The sequence below is a fragment of the Salvelinus sp. IW2-2015 genome, linkage group LG15 (assembly GCF_002910315.2).
Source record: "Salvelinus sp. IW2-2015 linkage group LG15, ASM291031v2, whole genome shotgun sequence".
NCBI classification, from domain to species: domain Eukaryota; kingdom Metazoa; phylum Chordata; class Actinopteri; order Salmoniformes; family Salmonidae; genus Salvelinus; species Salvelinus sp. IW2-2015.
Genome location: NC_036855.1, coordinates 41,748,428 through 41,763,629, shown reverse-complemented (window position 1 = coordinate 41,763,629; position 15,202 = coordinate 41,748,428). Strand labels below are relative to the sequence as shown.

Sequence of the window (15,202 nt, the reverse complement as noted above, 5' to 3'; positions counted from 1 at the left end):
AGCGTAGAAGGAGGGGTTCGGGTGGGGGGGGGGGCAAAATTGCAATAGTCTGCAAAGCCATTTTGATTAGATGTTCAGGAAGTCTTATGAGCTTGGCTGGTGGAGGCTAGAGCTGTTAACTTCTTCTGCAAACTATAGGGGGTGCTGTTCCCGCATTAGCATATTTGTGTCTCCAAATTAAACTGCCTCGTGCTAAATTCTTGATCGTACAATATGCATATTATTGTTATTATTGAGATAGAAAACACCTTCTAGTTTCTATAGAAGTTGGAATTTTTCTCTGAGTGGTACAGAACAATTTCTACAGCACTTTTCATGACAGGGTTCAGATTTCAGAAATTTTTACCTCTGATCTGGGGTCTGTTTTATAAGGCCACAGTGAATGCTATGAAGAAACCGACACTGCCTACGTCTTCCTCTGGGTGTCTGTACGTCATCACGTTTTCAATGAAGTCGATGGGACGTTCACAGCCATTATAAATGACAAAAATGTACAGAGACCGTCCTTTCTCAACGTGCGCCTCAAGCGTGAAGGCCATCGGACCTGCCTCGTTCCAAATCGTTTTCTAACCAGCAATATTTCTCCGGTCATGTTTTCAGTCGTTATAGTTGTTAAAAACATCATAATGTAGTTAATTTGAGCCGTTTTATATCAATTTATATCCGTTTAGTGCGATTTTGAGGAATTTCTTTGTTGTGCGTTCTGAAAGTTTGGACACGTTTTAGGGAGTCGGTCGTTGGTGGTGGACATTTCGAAGGACAGAGGACATCTATCGACCAAAAGACGTTTATAACATAGAAAGGATACATTGCCCAAGAATCTGATGGAAGAACAGCTCAAAGTAAGCAATATTTAATATTATAAACCGTGTTCTGTCGAAATATTTTAAACGCATAATTCGCCATTTTGTTTGGTATAGCTTCACTTGGCCAACCCTGTATTGAAAAGTAAGGATAATTTTAAAAAATGTAAATCCGCGGTTGCATTAAGAACTAATTGTCTTTCGATTTCTGTCAACCCTGTATTTTAGTCAAGTATATGATTAGCTTTCAATTAAACTAGATCACTCTGATAGATGACGTCAACATATTGAGGCTGATTTCCTAGTATTTTTATTGTGTAACCACGGTTTTGTATGGCTAATATGCACCTTTCGAACAAACTGTATATGTATATTGTAAAATGATGTTACAGGAGTGTCATCGGAAGAATTCTGAGAAGGTTAGTGAAAAAATTAATATATTTTTGGCGGTGATTACGTTATAGCGCTCTTTGGCTGGAATCGATGCTCTGGTAACGTTTGTTCATGTGGTATGCTAACTTATCGATTTATTGTGTTTTCGCTGAAAAACGCTTAGAAAATCTGAAATATGGTCTGAAATCACAAGAACTGGGTCTTTCCATTGCTATGCTTTGTCTATTTTTATGAAATGTTTTATGATGAGTAAATTGGTCATACACGTTGCTCTATCTAGTAATTCTAGTCGATTTGTGATGGTGGGTGCAATTGTAAAACTGTGATTTCTACCTGAAATATGCACTTTTTTCTAACAAAAACTATCCTATACCATGAATATGTTATCAGACTGTCATCTGAAGAGGTTTTTTCTTGGTTAGTGGATATCAATATCTTAGTTGAGCCGAATTGGTGATAGCACCTGAAGGAGTAAGAAACTGATGGAGTTAGAAGTGGTGTTATTTGCTAACGTGTTTAGCTAATAGAATTTACATATTTTTGTCTTCCCTGTAAAACATTTTAAAAAATCTGAAATGGTGGCTTTATTCACAAGATCTGTATCTTTCATCTGGTGTCTTGGACTTGTGATTTAATGATATTTAGATGCTACTATCTACTTCTGAAGCTATGCTAGCTATGCTAATCAGAGTTGTGGGGGTGGGGGGTGCTCCCGGATCCGGGGTTGATACTCGTGAAAGGTTAAGAAGCCTTTTGGACCTAGACTTGGCACTCTGGTAGCGCTTGCTGTGCGGTAGCAGAGAGTCTATGACTGGGGTGGCGTGAGTCTTTCACAATTTTTAGGGCCTTCTCTGACACCGCCTGGTATAGAGGTTCCGGATGTCAGGAAGCTTACCGGCTGGATTGTCTGGGCCATACGCACTACCCTCTGTAGTGCCTTGCGGTCGAGGAGCCGAGCAGTTGTTATACCAGCAGTGATTTAACCCGTCAGGATGCTCTCGATGACGCAGCTGTAAAACCTTTTGAGGATCTAGAGACCCATGCCAAATATTTTCAGTCTCCTGAGGGGGAATAGGTTTTGTCGTGCCCTCTTCACGACTGTCTTGTGTGTGTCGTCTTGGACTCACTTGTTAAGCATTGGGCTGCGAACACTCCGGTATTGACGGCTTAAAGGGATAGACTTGGTGTAAGCTCTCGACACCCTCTCCTATGGACACAGCCCTGTCGGCGAGAGGAAATCGCTATAAGCAATAGTCTGCTATCGGCGGGCCTTGTGCTCGGGGGTAGGCGTCCATCTCCTATTTTCTTCGCTGAAACGTCCACAACGTCAACATCCTTTGGTCGGCAACTAACCCCATGTGATCAAGAGGTTGAGGGTTAAGAAGCCTTTTGGACCTAGACTTGGCACTCTGGTAGCGCTTGCTGTGCGGTAGCAGAGAGTCTATGACTGGGGTGGCTGGAGTCTTTCACAATTTTTAGGGCCTTCCTCTGACACCGCCTGGTATAGAGGTCCTGGATGTCAGGAAGCTTGGCACCGGTGATGTGCTGGGCCATACGCACTACCCTCTGTAGTGCCTTGCGGTCGGAGGCCGAGCAGTTGTTATACCAGGCAGTGATTTAACCCGTCAGGATGCTCTCGATGACGCAGCTGTAAAACCTTTTGAGGATCTGAGGACCCATGCCAAATATTTTCAGTCTCCTGAGGGGGAATAGGTTTTGTCGTGCCCTCTTCACGACTGTCTTGGTGTGCTTGGACTATGTTAGATTGTTGGTGATGTGGACGCCAAGGAACTTGAAGCTCTCAACCTGCTCCATGACAGCCCTGTCGCAGAAAATCGTGGCGTGCTCGGTCCTCCTTTTCCTGTAGTCCACAATCAACTCCTTTGTCTTGATCAAGTTGAGGGAGAGGTTGTTGTCCTTGCACCACATGGTCAGGTCTCTGACCTCCTCCTGTCAGAGCAACTCACAGATCACTGTACCTATACATAGCTTATCTGTAAATAGCCCATCCAATCTACCTCATCCCCATACTGTATTTATTTATTTACCTTACTCCTTTGCACCCCAGTATCTCAACTTGCACATTCATACTCTGCACATCCTACCAATCCAGTGTTGATTTGCTATATTGTAATTACTTTGCCACCATGGCCTATTTATTGCCTTACCTCTCTTATCCTACCTCATTTGCACATGCTGTATATAGATTTTCCTTCTGTATTATTGATTGTCTGTTTGTTTATTCCATGTGTAACTCTGTGTTGTTGTATATGTCGACGTGCTTTGCTTTATCTTGGCCAGGTCACAGTTGGAAATGAGAACTTGTTCTCAACTAGCCTACCTGGTTAAATAAAGGTGAAATAAATTTTAAAAAATAAGAAAATAGACTGCCTCATCATTGTCGGTGATCAGATACTGTTGTGTCATCGGCAAACTTAATGATGGTGTTGGAGTTGTGCCTGGCCGTGCAGTCATGAGTTAACAGGGAGTACAGGAAGGGACTGAACACACAGCCCTGCGGGGCCCCCGTGTTGAGGATCAGCGTGGTGGATGTGTTGTTACCTACCCTTCCCACCTGGGGGCAGCCCGTCAGGAAGTCCAGGATCCAGTTGCAAAGGGAGGTGTTTAGTCCCAGGGTCCTTAGCTTAGTGATGAGCTTTGAGGGCACTATGTTGTTGAACGCTTAGCTGTAGTCAATGAATAACATTCTCACATAGGTGTTCAATTTGTCCAGGTGTYAAAGGGCAGTGTGGAGTGCAATAGAGATTGCATCATCTGTGGACCTGTTGGGGCGGTATGCAAKTTGGAGTGGGTCTAGGGTTTCTGGGAGGATGGTGTTGATGTGAGCCATGACCAGCCTTTCAAAGCACTTCATGACTACTGGTTGAGAGAATGCCAAGAATGTGCAAAGCTGTCAAGGCAAAGGGTGGCTACTTTGAAGAATCTCAAATACAAAACATATTTTGATTTGTTTAACCCTTTTTTTTTACTACATGATTCCATATTTGTTATTCCATAGTTTTGATGTCTTCACTATTATTCTACAGTGTAGAACATAGTCATAATAAAGAAAAACCCTTGAATGAGTAGGTGTGTCTAAACTTTTGAATGGTACTGTATGCAAGTTATATGAAAACAAAAAATAATACATATTTGATGGCTGCCAAATATTTGATGAAGAACCAAAAACTAAATTAGTCTAAATATATGATCATTAGCACATGGTTTGGAAGGCTGTCAGGTATTCAATTTAATATAGCTGTCACGATCGTCTGCTGAGAMAAAGTGGACCAAGGCGCAGCGTGTGCAAAATACATTCTCTTTTATTGTAGAGAAAGGGAAAAAACACGCAACAAACACTATAACAAACTGAAACAAAACAACAAACGAATCGTGAAGCTAATAACGTAAGTGCACACACAGGCTACAAACGTACAACATAGACAATTAACCACATTAACCTAGTGCCTATGGCTGCCTTAAATATGGCTCCCTATCAGAGACAATTAATGACATCTGTCTCTGATTGAGAACCATTCAGGCAACCATAGACACAGCTAGACACCTACATTAAACACAAACCCATCTACTCTATTTAACCCCCTAAACCATACAACCACCCTAGACACTACAAAAACACATACATTCCCCATGTCACACCCTGACCTAACTAAAATAATAAAGAAAACAAAGAATACCAAGGCCAGGGTGTGACAATAGCCTAGAATTAAATACATGAGGGACATGGATTTACCTCAACGTTAGAATAGACCACTTTTTGCAGCTTCAAAATTATGAACAAATACAGTGCAGTATTCCAAATTTTGTTATGTTGCAACCTGAATTTAAAATGGATGAAATTTAGATTTTCCATCACTGGCCTACACACAGTACACCATAATGTCAAAGTGGATCTAGGGTTTTAGATTTATTTTTATTAATACAAAACAAAAAGCTGAAATGTCTTGTCAATAAGTATTCCACCCCTTTGTTATGGCAAGCCTAAATAAGTACAGCAGTAAAAATATGCTTAACAAGTTACATAATAAGTTGCATGGACTTTTTTTGAATGACTACCTCATCTCTGTACCCCACAAATACAATTATCTACAGTGCATTCGGAAAATATTCAGAGCTCAGGTCCATCCTGTTTCTATTGATCATCCTTGAGATGTTTCGACAACTTGATTGGAGTCCACCTGTGGTAAATTCAATTAATTGGACTTGACTTGGAAAGGCACACGCCTGTCTACATAAGGTCCCACAGTTGACAGTGCATATCAGAGCAAAAACCGAGCAATGAGGTCGAAGGAATTATCTGAGAATTCAGGGGAGAAGAGCATTGGTCAGGCAGATGACCAAGAACCCGACGGTCACTCTGACAGAGCTCTAGAGTTCCTCTGTGGAGATGGGAGAACCTTCCAGAAGGACCACCATCTCTGTAACACTCCAACAATCAGGCCTTTATGGTGGAGTGGCCAGACGGAAGCCACTCCTCAGTAAAAGGCACATGACAGCGCGCTTGGAGTTTGCCAAAAGGCACCTAAATGACTCTCAGACCATGAGAAACAAGATTCTCTGGTCTGATGAAACCAAGATTGAACTCTCTGGCCTTAATGCCAAGCGTCACGTCTGGAAAAAAACAGGCACCTCTCATCACCTGGCCAATACCATCTCTACGGTGAAACATGGTGGTGGCAACATCATGCTGTGGGGATGGTTTTCAGCGACAGGGACTGGAAGACTAGTCAGCATCAAGGGAAAGATAAATGAAGCAAAGTACAAAGAGAATCTCAATGAAAACCTGCTCAAGAGCGCTCAGGAAGTAGAAAATGGCGCCGACAGAGAGGGCTGCCTCGCTTCTAGTCCTTAGGAAACTTTGCAGTATTTCGTTTTTTTATGTATTATTTCTTACATTGTTATCCCAGAATATCTTCAGGGTTATTACACACAGCCGGGAAGAACTATTAGATATGAGAGCGGTGTCAACTTCCAGCACTACGACCAGGAATACGACTATCCCGAAGAGGGAAGACATCAGGGATTGTAACATACTCTGTTTCACGGAAACATGGTTCTCTCGGGATATGCTTTCGGAATCGATACAGCCTCTTGGATTCTTTGTACGCCGCGCCGACAGGAATAAACTTCTCTCCGGGAAGAAGAAGGGCGGGGGTGTGTGTTTCATGATTAACGACTCATGGTGTAAATGTAACAACATACAGGAACTCAAGTCCTTTCGTTCACCTGACCTAGAATTCCTCACAATCAAATGCCGACCGTATTATCTCTCAAGAGAATTCTCCTCGGTTATTGTCACAGCCGTGTATTTCACCCCTCAAGCCGATACCACGACGGCCCTCAAGGAACTTCACTGGACTTTATGCAAACTGGAAACCATATATCCTAAGGCTGCATTTATAGTCGCTGTGAATTTTAACAAAGCAAATTTGAGAACAAGGTTAACCTAAATTCTACCAGAATATTGACTGCAGTACTCGCGCTGGCAAAATTCTGGATCACTGCTACTCTAACTTCTGCGATGCATACAAGGCCCTCCCCCCACCCTGCCTTGGGGCAAATCTGACCACGATTCCATTTTGCTCCTACCTTCCTATAGGCAGAAACTCAAACAGGATGTACCCGTGCTAAGAACTATTCAATGCTGGTCTGACCAATCGGATTCCACTCTTCAACATTGTTTTGATCACACAGACTGGTACAGGTTCTGGGTAGCCTCAGAGAATAATATTGACGTATACGCTGATTCGGTGAGTGAGTTTATAAGGAAGTGCATAGGAGATATTGTACCCACTATGACTATTAAAACCTACCTTAACCAGAAACCATGGATAGATGGAAGCATTCGCGCAAAACTTAAAGCACGTACCACCGCATTTAACCATGGAAAGGTCACTGGGAATATGGCCAAAAACAAACAGTGTACTTATTCTCTCTGCAAGGCAATCAAACAAGCAAAATGTCAGTATAGAGACAAAGTGGAGACTCAATTCAACAGCTCAGACACGAGACATATGTGGCACGGTCTACAGACAATCACGGACTACAAAAAGAAAATCAGCCACGTCACGGACACTGACGTTCTGTTTCCAGACAAAATAAACACCTTCTTTGCTCGCTTTGAGGATAATACAGTGCCACCGACACGGCCGCTACCAAGGACTGTGGGCTCTCCTTCTCCGTGGCCGACATGAGTAAGATATTTAAACGTGTTAACCCTCGCAAGGCTGCAGGCCCAGAAGGCATCCCTAGCCGTGTCCTCAGAGCATGAGAGTTTACGGACATATTCAATATCTTCCTATCCCAGTCTGCCGTCCCCACTTGCTTCAAGATAGCCACCATTGTTCCTGTACCAAAGAAGGCAAAGGTGACTGAACTAAACGACTATCGCCCCGTAGCACTCACTTCTGTCATCATGAAGTGCTTTGAGAGGCTATTCAAGGATCATATCAAAGGATCTTATCACCTCCACCTTACCTGTCACCCTACAGTCGTGGCCAAAAGTTGAGAATGACACAAATATTAATTTTCACAAAGTCTGCTGCCTCAGTTTGTATGATGGCAATTTGCATATACTCCAGAATGTTATGAAGAGTGATCAGATGAATTGCAAAGTCCCTCTTTGCCATGCAAATGAACTGAATCCCCCAAAACTATTTCCACTGAATATCAGCCCTGCCACAATAGGTCCAGCTGACATCATGTCAGTGATTCTCTCGTTAACACAGGTGTGAGTGTTGACGAGGACAAGGCTGGAGATCACTCTGTCATGCTGATTGAGTTCGAATAACAGACATGAAGCTTCAAAAGGAGGGTGGTGCTTGGAATCATTGTTCTTCCTCTGTCAATCATGATTACCTGGAAGGAAACACGTGCCGTCATCATTGCTTTGCACAAAAAGGGCTTCACAGGCAAGGATATTGCTGCCAGCAAGATTGCACCTAAATCAACCATTTATCGGATCATCAAGAACTTCAAGGAGAGCGGTTCAATTATTGTGAAGAAGGCTTCAGGGCGCGCAAGCGCCAGGACTGTCTCCTAAAGTTGATTCAGCTGCGGGATTGGGGCACCACCAGTACAGAGCTTGCTCAGGAATGGCAGCAGGCAGGTGTGAGTGCATCTGCACCCATAGTGAGGCAAAGACTTTTGGAGGATGGCCTGGTGTCAAGAAGGGCAGCAAAGAAGCCACTTCTCTTCAGGAAAAACATCAGGGACAGACTGATATTATGCAAAAGGTACAAGGATTGGAATGCTGAGGGCTGAGGTAAAGTCGTTGTCTCTGACGAATCCCCTTTCCGATTGTTTGGGGCATCCGGGAAAAAGCTTGTCCGGAGAAGACAAGGTGAGCGCTACCATCAGTCCTGTGTCATGACAACAGTAAAGCATCATGAGACCATTCATGTGTGGGGTTGCTTCTCAGCCAAGGGAGTGGGCTCACTCACAATTTTGCCTAAGAACACAGCCATGAATAAAGAATGGTACCAACACATCCTTAGAGAGCAACTTCTCCCAACCATCCAGGAACAGTTTGGTGATGAACAATGCCTTTTCCAGCATGAAGGAGCACCTTTTGGAAGATAACTAAGTGGCTCGTGGAACAAAACCTTGATATTTTGGGTCCATGGCCAGGAAACTCCCCAGACCTTAATCCCATTGAGAACTTGTGGTCAATTCTCAAGAGGCGGGTGGACAAACAAATACACACAAATTCTGACAAACTCCAAGCATTGATTATGCAAGAATGGGCTGCCATCAGTCAGGATGTGGCCCAGAAGTTAATTGACATTATGCCAAGGCGGATTGCAGAGGTCTTGAAAAAGAAGGGTCAACACTGCAAATATTGACTCTTTGCCTCAACTTCATGTAATTGTCAATAAAAGCCTTTGACACTTATGAAATGCTTGGAATTATACTTCAGTATTCCATACTAACATCTGACAAAAATATCTAAAGACACTGAAGCAGAAACTTTGTGGAAATTAATATTTGTGTCATTCTCAAAACGTTTGGCCATGACTGTAGACCCACTTCAATTTGCTTACAGCCCCAATAGGTCCACAGAAAAGGAACACCTACCCGAGAATGCTATTCATTGACTATAGTTCAGCATTCAACACGATACTGCCCTCAAAGCTCATCACTAAGCTAAGGACCCTGGGACTAAACACCTCCCTCTGCAACTTGATCCTGGACTTCCTGATGGGCTGCCCCCAGGTGGTAAGAGTAGGTAACAACACATCTGCCACGCTGATCCTCAACACGGGGGCCCCTCAGGGTTGCGTGCTCAGTCCCCTCCTGTACTCCCTCTTCACCCATGACTGCATGGCCAGGCACGACTCCAACACCATCATTAAGATTGCCGATGACAAAGCAGTGGTAGGCCTGATCACCGACAACGATGAGACAGCCTATAGGAAGGAGGTCAGAGACCTGGCCGTGTGGTGCCAGGACACTAACCTCTCCCTCAACGTGATCAAGAGAAAGGAGATGATTGTGGACTACAGGAAAAGGAGGACCGAGCCCGCCCCCATTCTCATCAACAGGGCTGTAGTGGAGCAGGTTGAGAGCTTCAAGTTCCTTGGTGTCCACATCACCAACAAACTATCATGGTCCAAACACACCGGTACCGGAGCGCCAAGTCTAGGTCCTAAAGGCTTCTTATCAGCTTCTACCCCTAAGCCATAAGATTTCTGAACAGCTAATCAAATGGCTACCCCCTTCCCTTTACGTTGCTGTTACTCTCTGGTTATTATCTATGCATAGTCACTTTAGCTCTACCTACATCTACATATTACCTCAATTACCTCGACTAACCTGTGCCCCCCACATATTGACTCTGTACCGGTACCCCCTGTATATAGCCTCGCTAATGTTATTTTACTCCTGCTCTTGTAAAGCCCTTAACCAACAATGCAGTTCTAAGAAAAATAAGTGTTAAGTAAGAAACAGATAAGTAAAACACTTAAATAAAAAAACAAATGGTTAAAGAGCAGCAGTAAAATAACAGTAAGCATTTCACTGTATGGTCTACACCTGTTGTATTCGGTGCATGTGACAAATAAAATTTGATACTAATCTGTACAAAATATAATCGGTTTGAATTTATTATGTACACATCTGGGGAAATGGACATTCAGGAGAATTGGGCGGCAGGAAGCCTAGTGGTTAGAGTGTTGGGCCTGTAACCAAAGTTTGGTGGATAAAATCCCCAAGCTGACAAGGTAAAAATCTATCGTTCTGCCCCTGAACAAGGCAGTTAACCCACTGTGCCTAGGTCATTATTGTAAATAAGAATTTGTTCCTAACTGATTTGCCTAGTTAAATAAAGGTTAAATATAGAATGTTCCAAAAAGTATTGTGTAGATCAAATATGACTGTCATACAGATTGGAATATTATAGGAGATTGTGTTTGCTATTTATTCTATTTCTATCTTCAACATACAATTCCAGATACTGCCCTGCCATTAGTTGAAGGCAGCAAATCCAATAGTTTCCCGAAAAGTAATCACTTTCTGAGATTTGTATTCAAATAGTTAAAAAACGTTGTCATATTTGGGGATCTGTATTCAAATAGTTAACTATTTGTCCCCCCCAAATAAATAGTTACTTTCCACGAAGCAGTTTAAACCGTAGTTGTCTCAGGTCTGACACACAAACACGCACACACATTTACCTCCAGGCTGTCTGTAGCGGAAGTGTCGTGGGGTGGAGGGGGAGCGGCAGGGAGAGACTTCTCCTGATTCGCTGTTCTGAGGCGACTCTGGGATGAACTTGTCCATTGAGACAGACTCCAAGACAGCTAAGCAGAAAATGACACACTATTGTCAATCACACAATGGCAACAACAATGGCTTCATATAGAACAGTGAGTCATCGTGCTTTGCTGGTCTAGCGGTAATGCTGCAGCGTCCAGCACACGCGTCTACAGTGACGGCATAGGTTTGAATCTGGCATAAGGCCCTTTGTCACAATCTCTATCGTTCCTCACTGTCATCCTCTATCTCTATCAGTTAAATATAATCAGAAAATACCTTCAAAAAAAGAAAAGTGAATCCTTCACTCACACACAGTCTCTCTCACACAGATAAATACTTGGGGTACACGGGGAAAATGTAGGGGGGCCCTTAACAGCATTTTGACACCAAATCACGAGTCTTCCCTGTAACTGTCTTCGTAGAGTCAGAGGACTACAGAGCCACTTTAGATGAATATCCTGCACTGTGTGTGTGTGTGTGTGTGTGTGTGTGTGTGTGTGTGTGTGTGTGTGTGTGTGTGTGTGTGTGTGTGTGTGTGTGTGTGTTGTGTGTGTGTGTGTGTGTGTGTGTGTGTGTGTGTGTGTGTGTGTGTGTGTGTAGTGTGTGTGTAGTGTGTGTGTGTGTGTGTAGTGTGTGTGTAGTGTGTGTGTAGTGTGTGTGTAGTGTGTGTGTGTGTGTGTGTGTGTGTGTGTGTGTGTGTGTGTGTGTGTGTGTGTGTGTGTGTGTGTGTGTGTGTGTGTGTGTGTAGTGTGTGTGTAGTGTGTGTGTAGTGTGTGTGTAGTGTGGGGATTTGTGGGAGTGTGTGTGTAGTGTGTGTGTGTGTGTGTGTGTGTGTAGTGTCCGCCCAGCCAATAAGCGATATGCTTATGGGTGTCAAAATGATTGACACGTCTAAAGATTTGTATAAATAAAGTAGTCAAAAGTTTTGTATTTGATCCCATATTCCTGGCACGCATTGACTACATCAAGCTTGTAACTCTAAAKAGTTGTTGGGTGCATTTGCAGTAAGTTTTGGTTGTGTTTCAGATTATTTCCTTATTTTAGATTTTTTTGCCCAACAGAAATGTATGGTAAATAATGGATTGTGCCATTTTGGAGTCAATTTTATAATAAATAAGAACATGAGAGAAAAGGGAAATCTGCATGCTGCTCTTGCTAGTATCACTGTTCTTTATTAAGCTTTACATATCGAGGGGACTAGGAGCTACAGCAGGACGCGGTAATTAACCTCTCCAAAAAAAGAACTCGCTGACGCTCAAGTCTCAGTCTTATCTAAGGGCCTCTGTACAGACAAACCATTTGATACGAAGAAAGATTGAACTTAGATGTGTTTTCCCAAAATACTGCTTCTAGCCTAGAGACCCAACAAATAACTCTTACTCATTTTATTCCCAAAAGCAAATTATGTCCTATGGTTAACAACTCCTCAGTTAATACCTATTGTTGTGCCTGTATATATGAGAAACACTAACCATATTCAGAAAACCTCACCAGGACAGAAGAGCAGGCACTCAATGAACAAATGAAAGACTAATCTTTGTTTATCAAACCTGCAGACAAGGTGGGTGCTGTGGTCCTTTTAGACTATGAAAAATACAAAAAATCTATTGAACTTGATGCAGCTTATTAAGAAAAGATCATTACTCTTCATGAAGAAATTTTAAATTTGACAAAGCGGCTTGAGGATTCCATTAGACCATCTGCATCTTTAAATGCTTCCTGTCAAAACATCCAAGAGGATCATAATGGGACCTTCCTGGACTATGATACATTTCCACCACTGCACCCCTCTACTAGGTTGAACCAGAAAATGGCTGCTCATTGTTCGACTCCAGGTGAGCTTAAATGGATGCGTGTCGGAACCAGAAAGAAGGAGAAGAATCGTTGTCGGCGCACCTGCCTTCTTCCCCCGCGTCCGGACTTAAGACTTTCAAATCGCTTTGAGCCCCTGTACCAGCTGTCTTCTGCCGGGGACTTGGGTGTTCCCTCCATGGCTGTGGATGTCCCTCCAGCTACCTCTCCCTGTCCTAGTCAATCAATCGCCTGGGCACAGCTTGGACCACCCAGCCTCCCTCCGCTGGGCCGTGGTCTCTGGATCAGAGCTCTGTCCGTTTGGCTGTTGCAGCCTGCACGCAGCCTGCGTCTCAGCAGCCCTCTACTCAGGTGAGTTCTGTGGCTCTGGCCTCGCAATCAGCTTCGAGACACAGCAGAGGCAGGATCATTCTGGCTATTGTGATAGGGAGTTCAATGGTGAAGTATATATTTGTACCGGGGGCAAAGACTTTGTGTCTTCCCATGGCAAAAGTTCAGGATATCACCACGTTGCTTCCTGAGGCTGTGTGTCAGTCAACGGGGGCTGATACTGCCATGGATCACTTGGGGTCGAATTACATTATAAAGGGCAGCTCAGAACAGCTGAAGATGGATTTTAAAGAACTGATTGGATATCTACTTGACACCAACAAACGCCACATAATATCTGGCCCTCTGCCTTTCATAAATCATGACATTGAACGGTTCAGCAGACTTTTAGCCCTCCATAACTGTCTACAAGACTATTGCAGCTCTGTGGTTTTAACATTTATTGAAATGTTGATACCTTCTGGAAACAAAGCTTGTATTATAAGGAGGATGGGATCCACCCAAACCCAAAAATGTGGGTTCTTGGATCCTTTCACAACATTATAAGGCTGCGTTGAGACAATGATTTATCAATGACCCATGCCCAGCTCATTTAATGCCTACCATTGTGTCGCTGAGTTGTCATAATGCTTCAGCAAATTTACATTATCCAAGGGCGTTGGAAGACACAATGTAAGTAACCTAATTTATGTCCATCTCACTATCCTGCCTCTGCTGATCCTACAGCTATTGTATGCAGTAATCAGATGCCTATTAACCACATATATACTGTTAGGACTGAGGTGGTGTGCACAAGCAGGAAGTCCACTGTGTGCAGTTCACCCTGCACTAACATAAATAACCCAAGCATGTCTACCTCTGCTAAGCTTCCCAGTAAAGCAAGAACAACATTCAAGGATCCCAGAAAAGTGTTAACCTTTCACTGCTACCAAACCCGGATCCGGGATCCCCCCATCACAAAAGCTGACTAGCATAGCCTAGCCTAAAGCTACAGGGATATCATATAATAAAATGTTRATGAAATCACAAGTCCAAAACACCAAATGAAAGATACAGATCTTGTGAATCCAGCCATCATTTCCGATTTTTTTAATGTTTTACAGGGAAGACAAAATATGTATTTCTATTAGCTAACCACCATAGCAAAAGACACAACTTTTTTTTSTCCACCATTTTTCCCTGCATAGGTAGCCATCACTAATTCGACCAAATAAAGATAATAGCCACTAACCAAGAAAAAACTTCATCAGATGACAGTCTGATAACATATTTATTGTATAGCATATGTTTTGTTAGAAAAATTTGCATATTTCAGGTATAAATCATAGTTTACCATTGCAGCCACTATCACAAAACGCACCAAAGCGACTAGAATAACTACAGAGAGCAACGTGTATTACCTAATTACTAATCATAAAACATTTCTTAAAAATACACAGCGTACAGTAATTGAAAGACACAGATCCTGTGAATCCAGACAATATTTCAGATTTTCTAAGTGTTTTACAGCGAAAACACAATAAATCGTTATATTAGCATACCACATGTGCAAACATTACCCCAGCATTGATTCAAGGCAAAAAGAGCGATAGCGTTATCACCACCAAAATATATTAATTTTTTCACTAACCTTCTCAGAATTCTTCCGATGACACTCCTGTAACATCATATTACAACATACATATAGAGTTTGTTCYAAAATGTGCATATTTAGCCACAAAAATCGTGGTTATACAATGAGAAAAGTAGCCAAACTGGCCAGAAAATGTCGGGCGCCATCTTGGAGAGTGACTTAGTCTAATCAATAAATAATCATAACCTTGACAAAAAAATACAGCGTGGACAGCAATTGAAAGACAAATTTGTTCTTAATGCAATCGCTGAATTACATTTTTAAAATTAACCTTACTGCGCAATACAGGGTCCGATAACGCAAGGCTACACTGCAAGAAATGGCGTCTCATGCATTTTACTTTTTTCAACAGAACAATGAATTATCAGCATAAATAGTTCTTACTTTTCGATGAACTCTCATCAGAATCTTGGGATAGGTGTCCTTTGTCCAAAAGAATCGTTGCTAGGTTGGA

At 42.7% G+C, this 15,202-nt stretch overlaps 1 protein-coding gene across 3 annotated transcripts in view; it reads right to left on the bottom strand.

Annotated features, from left to right (window-relative positions):
* rasgrf2b (Ras protein-specific guanine nucleotide-releasing factor 2b) overlaps positions 1-15,202 on the bottom strand; it is a 221,700-nt gene that overhangs the window by 68,284 nt on the left and 138,214 nt on the right. For 2 of the 3 annotated variants that reach the window (XM_024001934.2, XM_024001935.2), the window contains exon 18: positions 10,892-11,017. The exons of the other annotated variant lie outside the window; for it this stretch is intronic. In XM_024001934.2, the coding sequence (XP_023857702.1) occupies positions 10,892-11,017 (126 nt within the window). The remainder of the gene's footprint in view (positions 1-10,891; positions 11,018-15,202) is intronic. 3 annotated transcript variants of the gene reach the window in all.